Source organism: Durio zibethinus, chromosome 22 (assembly GCF_047325235.1).
Source record: "Durio zibethinus cultivar Kanyao isolate XHJ-2024 chromosome 22, ASM4732523v1, whole genome shotgun sequence".
Lineage (NCBI taxonomy): Eukaryota > Viridiplantae > Streptophyta > Magnoliopsida > Malvales > Malvaceae > Durio > Durio zibethinus.
Window position 1 is genome coordinate 5,754,532 of NC_143183.1, and position 10,204 is coordinate 5,764,735.

The 10,204-nt window shown below is 34.7% G+C and overlaps 1 protein-coding gene across 16 annotated transcripts; it reads right to left on the reverse strand.

Annotated features, from left to right (window-relative positions):
- Positions 1 to 1,259: 1,259 nt before the first annotated feature.
- On the reverse strand, positions 1,260 to 9,708 carry LOC111307857 (uncharacterized). Of its 16 annotated transcripts, none has more exons than XR_016332100.1 (7): positions 9,222 to 9,671; positions 8,365 to 8,512; positions 6,290 to 7,387; positions 5,882 to 5,960; positions 4,638 to 4,712; positions 2,491 to 2,586; positions 1,960 to 2,017 (listed from the first exon to the last, which is right to left on the reverse strand). XR_016332100.1 is itself a non-coding variant. In XM_089751878.1 (5 exons), the coding sequence occupies exons 1-4, from the start codon at positions 9,387 to 9,389 to the stop codon at positions 2,516 to 2,518; spliced, it is 1,485 nt and encodes a 494-aa protein (XP_089608004.1). In that variant the 5' UTR covers positions 9,390 to 9,672; the 3' UTR covers positions 1,970 to 2,093; positions 2,491 to 2,515. The 16 variants fall into 16 exon arrangements, 7 of the variants coding, with proteins under 7 accessions (XP_089608004.1, XP_089608007.1, XP_089608009.1 ...); XR_016332104.1 differs by having other exon boundaries at positions 1,961 to 2,017; positions 6,308 to 7,387; XR_016332097.1 differs by lacking the exons at positions 4,638 to 4,712; positions 5,882 to 5,960 and adding an exon at positions 1,260 to 1,314 and having other exon boundaries at positions 1,941 to 2,017; positions 9,222 to 9,672.
- Positions 9,709 to 10,204: the final 496 nt, after the last annotated feature.

Consider the following 10,204-nt stretch of genomic DNA (forward strand, 5'->3'; position numbering starts at 1 on the left):
ATTTCGGGAAACATACTTCTGTAGAAAATAATTGTACAGGACAAAAGCCAAAGCTTCATCCCACAAGTACCACTCTACTTAAAGCATAAACAATTGAATTCTTTCAAACAAAGAAAAAATGGATTATGCTGGAAACTACTAATGCATTAATAAGAGAGACAGAGAGGGAATCTTTTTAAACAATTGTTTTACTTTTATTCTCAAAGATATTATCTGATACTTAAGGAAAATTTTACAGGATAAATAAGACCAGTAACATTTTATGGGACCAAATGTTGGACAACCAAGTATCAACAGGTAAGCACATAAAAGAGCGCATGACAGATAGAATGCTATGAATATATATATATATATATATATATATATATATATATGCAGATGTACATAATAGATAAAATTATGAATGATTGCATAAGAGAAAATGTAAAGGTTGCACCATTGAAGACAAATCACAGAAACATGCTTAGGCATGTATAGACACAAAAAAGAGACCTATAAATGCCTACATGACAAAAATGTGATTTGAAGGAGATTACCTTCATCAACAGAGTGAAAGGAAGACCAAAAAAGACATGAATGAAAACTATAAAAAAGACCTCATGTTTTACATGAGTTTAATGGGGAAATGGTATTATATAGAGCAGGATAGTGCAATGTGATCCATATAACTAATCCTACGTGGGTTTTTTTTACTCAGAAATGCTATGTGGTGGGAAAGGCTTAGTTTACCATCATAGTGTAGTTGCTGGACATGTTCTAGTTCAGAAGAATAAATGCTGCTTAAGTTAGCTGAGTGAACATTTCCATCAACAGAACAATCACAAAAATACAATATTTGACCAAATCCAGAATCATGATATACAAAGTTAGTAGACATTAGAGTGATAGTATTTTTCCAAAATGAGAACCAGTAGAAAATTATGAGAAAAATTATTATAACTGCAACTATGGCACCAAATTATCCCAATAAGCATTAATGTATTTCTCAATAGAAATTTGGTCAAAGGAATTATTTACGTATGTCTATGGCTTTCAGATACATTTTAAGGGTATTACCGAAATTATTGCTGCTTCTGGTCACAATTAGTTGTGTGCTTATAAAAATGGACTAAATCAATTGTTCAAGAGATGCACAAACATTATGAGTATTTGTTGGTATAGGAAACAGCTTTAAGAATGACGTATAGAACTATAAATACATTAATCACAAATTATTAGACTGCAGATTGATATAACATGAGATGAAGAAGCACCTTTTCCCTTTCTCTTTCCATTCTCTTCTCCTCTTCTTCTTTCTTTTTCCAAGCCCGCTCCCTATTATTTACAAGAATGATAACTGTAAAACAGGAGAATAATATTCCACATACATACAAGTCTTCAATTGCATCTAGAAATATATCTGAAATATCTCACAGTCCCCCAAGGAAAGACAGACCAGAACTTTCAAACTTTAACAACATAAAAAAGAAAAAAGAGATCGGAATAAACTTTTTACAACATAAGACAGGCCGGACAGGCCTAAAATCTGGAGTTTGGAGAATGCTCAAGGTTTATATGAAGGGTGGAAAAAGCACTGACAAAAGCTTTCTTCACCAGTGACTGAACCATGCATGCTATTTTATGATACCGAAGAATGCAACTTCATAAATCATACCTTAGCTCTTGTGCTTTGAGCTTCATCTCTTCTAGTGTAAGAGAAGGTTTAGGTGCCTCAACAATTTTGTTGACGGGTAGCTGAAAAGACAATTGCAGGTGAAAAATCCACAGAAGTGCAAGGGAATGTCTTATCCAAAAAGGGGTGACTATAGGTAGGTCTTAGGGTGATATCCAACCCACCCTACCCTAATAGGGCCTGCTTATCAATACTTATGGGATTTGGGATGGGTACGGGTTTTAGATACAAACCCAACACTATCCTATAGGGTACAAAGATATCATACCATGGGCATCTGATCTATGTCTGGGACAGCCTCATGTTCAACTACCCAGTTCACAGCAGCCTCGAGGCTCGTATTACCTGAAGAAGAGAAATTCAACATTTACACAACAACAAAGATTCCATCAGCTCGCACCTTTATCTGCGCCGTCTGAAACTTTAGATAAACACATTATTTTTTCCATATTTGGGTATGTAGTATCAAAATCAAGAATGTTAATTGCAAAAAGTTGTTAGTTGACCTTATTGGTACAAGAAATTTTATAACAGAATACTGAAACAAGTCAATTTCACTTTTTGAAATTGAAAACAATTCACTTTTTTAAGACTAATCTTTACGTAAAGAAAAGATTGGTAGATTATGGCGTTAAACTGGTAAAGCATTTTAACATGGCGCTGAACATTCAGCAAACACAATATTAGATGGCAAAATTCAAAACCTGACATTTACATTCCAACACAAAAAGTATTAAGATTTACAACCTGGCAGGAAAGTGAGAAAAGAAAAACAAAGTAAGCTATAGCACTTCAAGAAGAATGTTAAGTGGCCTTACCAGAAAAATGGAGTGCACGAGTTGCTCATGCAGTAGGGAAACCCATTGCTTCCAGTTCTTCAAGTAGTTTTTTGTCAACCTCTGGCACAACCATCTCTATCAAGATAAAAGAAAAACAAAACAATTAGTCATAATGATATATATATATATATATATATGAGCAAAGAAAGTAGCTGTGGAAAAAATGAGAGTATATTGAAAACTTGTGTTACGAATCATACAAACACCATAGATTTAAATACAACTAACTAGATAGTAAACTAGGAAACTAAATATTCCTAAATCTAATCCCTATAATCAAGGAATTGTCTATCCTGATATTCTGTCCTTAATTCTAGAGATATAAATTCTCAATTTTAGGGATACAGATATATACAGATTACAATCAACAGATTACAAAATACAACCACTCCCACACTCCCCCTCAAGCTGGTGAATAGGTGTTTTTCATTCCCAGCTTGAAAATAATTTCCTGAAATGTTGCACTGTTGAGATCTTTAGTCAACACATCTGCAAGTTGACCCTTAGTTGATACATATGGGGTGCAAATCAATCCACTGTCTAATTTTTCCTTTATGAAGTGCCGGTCTACTTCAATGTGTTTTGTTCAGTCATGTTGCACAGGATTGTGTGCAATGCTTATTACAGATTTGTTATCACAGTAAAGTCTCATTGGTCCATCCCATTTGATCTTCAAGTCTTCTAGAATAATCTTTAACCATAGTAGTTCACAAATTCCTTGAGCCATTGCCCTAAACTCTGCTTCAGCACTTGATCTAGCCACCACATTCTGTTTTTTACTCCTCCAAGTTACAAGATTACCACCTAAAAAAGTACAGTAGCCTGAGGTAGATCTTCTGTCGGTTACTGAACCTGCATAATCAGCATCTGTATATGCCTCTAGTACCAACCCTGAATTTCTTTTAAACAAGATACCTCTCTCAGGATTAGCCTTCAAATAGTGTAGTACACGGTAGACAGCCTGTAGGTGTACTTCTTTAGGACTATGCATAAATTGACTTATCACACTCACAGCATATGCTATGTCAGGTCTAGTATGTGAGAGATAAATAAGTCTTCCAACTAATCTCTGGTACATCTCCCTATCTACAGCAGCATCTTCATTAGCTTCTCCAAGCTTATGATTGGGATCTATAGGGGTACTTGCAGGTTTACATGCGAGCTTCCCAGTTTCCTTCAAAAGATCCATCACATATTTCTGTTGTGAGATAAAAATACCATGACGTGAGTGGGCTACTTCAATTCTTAAGAAGTACTTCAATCTCCCTAACTCTTTTATCTCGAATTCTCTGGCCAAACACTGTTTTAGAGACTCTCTTTCTTTTTCATCATCTTCAGTTACAATTATATCATCAACATATACTAATAAAACTGCGACCTTCCCTGAATCTGAGTGCTTGATAAACAGTGTGTGATCCCCTTGACTCTGTTTATATTCCATTCCTAGCATCACTTTGGCAAATCTCCCGAACCAGGCCCTAGGAGACTGTTTAAGGCCATATAAAGCCTTTTTCAGCTTGCATACCTTTTTTACTTCTAGATGACTCCCAAATCCCGGTGGAACTTTCATATATATTTCTTCTTCCAAATCACCATGTAAAAAGGCATTCTTTACATCAAATTGTTGAAGCTGTCAATTGTAATTTGCTGCCAAGGATAATAAAATCCTAACTGTATTCATCTTGACAACTGGAGCAAAAGTTTCCTGACAATCCACTCCATAAGTTTGAGTGTAGCCCTTAGCCACCAGCCTGGCATTGTATCTTTCAATAGTACCATATGCCTATACTTTACAGTGAAAACCCATTTACACCCAACTGGATGTTTTCCTGCAGGCAACTCTACCAGTTCCCATGTCTTATTTTTCTCTAAGGCCTCCATTTCTATTTTCATCGCCTACCTCCATTTCTCATTAGATAATGCCTAATAGAAATAGTATTTAGGCTCACAAGAAAATTCTTATAGGATGGTGAAAACTTTTCAAATGACACAAAATTAGAGATTGGGTATAATGGATGTTTAGTACATTCTCTAGTTCCTTTCCTAATGGCAATAGGTAGATCATAATCACTAATTTTAGGAGAGTCATGCTCATTTTGAAAAATAGAATCAGAGACTGTAATTACCTCATTTCCAGAGTTAGGATCAGGTTCTTGGATTTGCACTGGTTCAAGAACTGAAACTTTCTTTCTTGAGTACACCTGTAATTCTTTCACAGAATCAAGAATAGTATTATCCTTAGTCACAACTTCTATGTTTGGAATGGGTTCAGATTTAGAATCAGTGTTTGACTTGGACTCTGAAGAAATGGGTTTAGGCTCAAAAGAATTAATGGGTGAAACTGTTTTGGAGGAGAATGACAAGTCAAGCAAAAAGAAGTCTTTATCCTTATCTTCTATAAATGATGTCTCTCCCTAAAGATAAAGTTGAGTAAAAAATGATTTACTTTCTTCAAAAGTGACATCTGCAGACACATAAAACTTTTTGGTAGGAGGATGATAGCACTTATACCCTTTCTGAGTTGATGAATACCCCACAAAGATACACCTAATTGCTCTCGGATCCAACTTTCCCCTATTATGACTGTGAACATGAACAAATGATGTACAACCGAATATCCTAGGTGTGAGGTTGTTTGTGATATTAAGGTTGGGATAGAATTGTGAGAGTAGTTCCATAGGAGTTTTAAATCCCAAAACCCTTGAAGGTAACCTATTTATAATTTGTGTAGCAGTGAGCACAACTTCCCCCCAGTAAGATGGGCACATTTGCTTGAAAAAAGAAGGCTCGGGTTGTGGCTAGTAAATGGCTGTTTTTTCTCTCTGCCACTCCATTTTGCTGTGGAGTATTAACACAAGATGACTCATGGATAATCTCCTCATTTTGGAAATAGGTGGATAGACTCTGGTTGAAATAGTCTCTTGCATTATCAGACCTAAATCTCTTGATTCTCACTCCAAATTGATTTTGGATCATGTTTTGGAAGCTAAAAAACACACTATTCACATCTGATTTGGATTTAAGTAAAAAACCCAAGAAACCTTGATACAATCATCTATGAATGACACAAACCATCTTGCCCCAGAAATATTAGGAACTGTAAAGGGAACCCAAATGTCACTATGAATCAAGTAAAAGGGAGTAGAAGTTCTTTTGTTACTAATTGGAAAAGATACACGTCTGTGTTTTGCAAGTTCACAAATATCACAATGAAACTCTTCAACATTTAATCCTTTGAACAAAGAAGGAAACATGTTTTTCAAAGTTCCAAAAAAAAAGTGTCCAAGACGAAAATGATAAAGCCAAATTTTGTCTTTATTGAAAGATTGTTCAGAAAGAAATGACAAAGGTAAACTATTCTTGATATTACTTATGTTGTTGGATGTCTCAAGATAGTATAGTCCATCCTTCTCCTTAGCAAGTCCAATCCTCTTCCCCGAACCCTGATCCTGAAATTCACAGTAAGAGGGATAAAAAGTCACATTGCAGTTCATGTCTCTAGTAAGTCTTTGTATAGATATCAGATTAGTAGACAATCTAGGAACATGAAAAACATTTTTAAAAATGAATGAGGGATTAATTTGAACATCTCCTAATCCTGCCACTGTAGTAAGTGAACCATCTGCAACAGTAATTTTCTTAGTACCAGGACATAGGGCATATGTACTAAACTTTTGTGAAGAATGTCTCATGTGGTCTGTAGCTCCAGAGTCAATGACCCAAGAACTCTTAATGCACTTATCTAAGACATTTAATCCATCAGAATTAGAGACTTTACCTGCACCAGAGTCCTTACCTGAGTGTGCCAAGGAGCATACACCAGTAGCCTTTTCAAGAGTTCCCAATAGGCTTCTCAGTTTCTCAATCTCTTTTTTATCCAACTCTCCTTGTTCCTGAGACTTCTCCTGGTTTAACTCCATTGCAGTCATGTGAGCTTGTCCTTGATTTCTTGGCTGTCCTCCTTTATAACCCCATTCTTTGCTTGAAGTTGAAGGTTTTCCATGTAGTTTCCAGCAACGATCTCTGGTGTGCCTTGGCTTCTTGCAATAGGTGCACCAAAGATTGTCGCGATTTGAAGTTTTAGCCGAATCACCTTTCCCATTCTCACTGACTGGTAATTGTTCTAAGCTTTGGTTTTTCCCACCTTTAGAGACCATAGCAGATCCTTCTACATGCACACTGTCAAGCATCACTCCTCTTCTGCTCTCTTCTGCTCTAACCATGGATATCACTTCATTTAAAGAAGGCAGATCCTGTTTTCCCAGAATTTGGACTCTGACTTGATCAAACTCAACATTCAGTCCAGCAAGAAAATCATAGACTCGATCTTTTTCAATAAATTTCTTCAAAGTTGTTGCATCTTCACTGCACTTCATTTCTATGCACCGATAGTGATCCATCTCTTGCCAAAGATTTTTAAGAAGAATAGCATACTCTGTGACTGACTTATTCCCTTGTTTGAGAGCTGCAGTCTTGATCTTGACCTCATAGACTTGAGCAGCATCTTTAACTTTGGAATAGGTTTGACGAATTGATTCCCAAATGTCTTTGGCCGTGGACAAAAACATACAAGTGTCACTAATATCTGGCGTCATAGAATTCCACAGCCATGACATAACCATAGAATCCTCTTCATCCCAAGCCTCAAATTTTGGATCTCCTTTCTCAGGACCAGTGCCAAGAAGATGGCTCAATTTTCCTTTCCCTTTTAGAAAGGTTTGAACCAACTGAGACCACTTCAAGTAGTTCTTTCCATTCAACCTGTATGCAGCTTGGATATTCTGTAGTTCCGCTGTGGTTTGACCAGTTGTTACTTCTCCAAATCGAGTAGTAGCGGCAGAATCTGCTATTTCTGACATGATTACCTTTCTCAGGACTGAAACAAGTATAGGCAATGAAGGCCAAAAAGGAACAAAATAAAAGTATAACGAACTTAACAGAATTTGGCTATGAAGGCCTAAAAAAAAAATTCAGCAATGAAGGCTGAGAAATTTTCTTCCCCAGAAGAATCTAAAGCTCTGATAACATGTGGAAAAAATGAGAGTTGTGGAAAAAATGAGAGTATATTGAAAACTTGTGTTACGAATCATACAAACACCATAGATTTAAATACAACTAACTAGAGAGTAAACTAGGAAACTAAATATTCCTAAATCTAATCCCTATAATCAAGGAATTGTCTATCCTGATATTCTGTCCTTAATTCTAGAGATACAAATTCTCAATTTTAGGGATACAGATATATACAGATTACAATCAACAGATTACAAAATACAACCACTTGTAACTAAATGTTTTCCCACAGTAGCTACTGTCCAGTCAACTTTACTGGGTTCTTAGAAGGTAAAACCTTCATGGGGAAAACATAGAATCATCTAGAACCATTAACTTATTCCAGATGCTAACACCCAGCAGCATTTGGCAGCAAAAGTTACAGTAAAATCCCCTCCCCCCCAAGTAGAATCAAGAATAACATCTTCATCAAATATCCGAAGAAAAAAAAAAAAGAAAAGAAAAAGCAATTATGTCATCAATACAGAGCTTGGCAAATAATGCTCTAGGTATCATAGCCATTACAAAGGCATATCAAATTATAATAAAAAATCAACAAAACGCATGAAATGGAGAGAACACATCCCAAAGGCCAAAAGCTATGAGACCATGTAACAAAACAAGGATCCCCACCAAAGAATTAAACCCAAAAATTATTTTGTACAAGAATAGAATCATTCAAAACAACCACTCTTTACGCTCTAAAGTAAACTTAATTCTAAATGAATCTTCATAAAATGAGAAAATTGACAAAAACAACTGCTCCTTAACATTCTAAATAAGCTCCAATTGCAAATGTACCTTCAGACTGGCAGGTGCTGCCTTCACCAACAACTTCCTCTGTGCCTTTAGCTACATTAGGAACCTCCAAACTGATAGGTTTTGCTGCCTCCAGAGTCCTATCCACAAACTCAGTATGCCCTGTTCTTTTTGTATGCAAATCACTTTCCTTCAAGATGAAACAGAAGCAAAGCCTCACTAATGACAAAATGCAAATTCAGTTGCACTATTTTATTTTCAAGAAAAAAGGTATCATAGAGTTGTAAGCCATTTGAGATTTTGTTTTCAAAACAAAAAAAATTTACCTTAAAAGATCAACATGTAGATTTAACCTCAAATCCTGTGAAATCCAGTTCATTCAAAAACCTTTCAAGTTAACACTATATAATGATGGCAACTTCCACACTACTAGAGCCCCAAAGATTTACCAAAGTCTTTAGCACAAAAATCCACATTCTAACAACAAAACTTTCAACTTTCCCTTAATCCAACAAATGCCAAGTCCTTAAAGACCCAATTCAATGCAAAAGCAAAGTTTTCAGACTAAACCCAATTCAGCACAAAAGAAAAAATTTTACATTAAAATCAATCTAGCACAAAAGCACGACTTTCAAGTTAAACCCACTTCAACTAAAAAGTAAAACTTTCAAGTTAAACCCAATTCAATGCAAAAGCAATACTTTCAATTTCAACTCAATTCAATAGAAAAGCAACAGATTCAAATTAAACCCAATTCAACAAAAAAGTAAAATCTTTCAAAGCAAACCCAATTCAATACAATATCAACACTCCAATTTAAACCCAAATCAGTAAAAATTATACTAATAACAATCTTTGAAATAAAACCCCTATAAGAGTAACTGAAAGTAATGTTATACTGCTTTGGATCGGCATGGTTTGCCACAAGCGGAGCAAACAAGATTGAGAACAGCTTCAGTTGATTCAGAGAAGTTGGAATGGGAGGTGAGCTCGGCATGTTCTCGGGCTTCCTCCACTGACTTCAACAGTGCCCCACAGTCCCCACACTTCAAAGAGACCCCCGCCATCGATGGATTGATTGATCAAAGCTCTTCAGATTCTTGACTCTTCTCTGAATCTATGAATCTATAGATACATGAAAAAGAAAAAAAAAAAAAAGCATACGCTTTGGGGTCTGTTTGTTGCCTGTTGGTGAGGAAAGGTGAAAATGTTATCTAAGGACGTGTTTGGCAAGGCAGAGTATCTAGATCCTAGTCCAGATAAAATTATTTATGCACCGACTGAGAAAATTTTTAGCCTGGGTAGCGACTAAAGGTATTGGATTTGATTCAGAAAGGAAAAAAAAAAAAAAAAAAAAAGACGAAAAAGAAACAAACTCAAAAAATTTATTTATTTATTTATTAAACAGATTATATGAGATAAAGCCAAAAGGAAAAATCTAAATGCAACCGTTTCTTTTTCTTTGCATTTTTTTTTTAATTTTTTATAAGTAAAATTATTATCTTTTTTACAAATGTATGGATATTCATTTCCACTAAATTTTATGATTTAAAAATTTTTTGATTATAAAAAATAAATTTTATTAAAATTTTTATAACTTAATGTAATGAAAAAAATTATTATTAAAAAATTATAAATTTTAAAATTAATAAAAAAATTATTTTTATTATTTTGATAGTTAAAGAAAGAATAAAATTTTATGAAATCTTAATTAAATATTTCATTTATTGATGTTGTGAAAAATGATGAAAACAACTATTAAATTTGATCCTAATATAAAAGCTGAAAACTACTTATTAGTAATATTATTAAATATTACATAATTTTTTTAAAATTTGAAATGTTAATTAGAGAAACCCATAGTTATAAGTAAATAAAGAGA

What these genes read in the sequence shown, in the direction of transcription:
- LOC111307857 (XM_089751878.1), bottom strand. Translation starts at nt 9,389, where the DNA reads ATGGCGGGGGTCTCTTTGAAGTGTGGGGACTGTGGGGCACTGTTGAAG. An exon ending in CAGCACCTGCCAGTCTGAAG is followed by an intron (nt 7,388 to 8,364) that starts GTACATTTGCAA and finishes TACTTGTTTCAG; the next exon opens with TCCTGAGAAAGGTAATCATG. An exon ending in AGGTAAGGACTCTGGTGCAG is followed by an intron (nt 2,587 to 6,289) that starts GTAAAGTCTCTA and finishes TTATCTTGATAG; the next exon opens with AGATGGTTGTGCCAGAGGTT.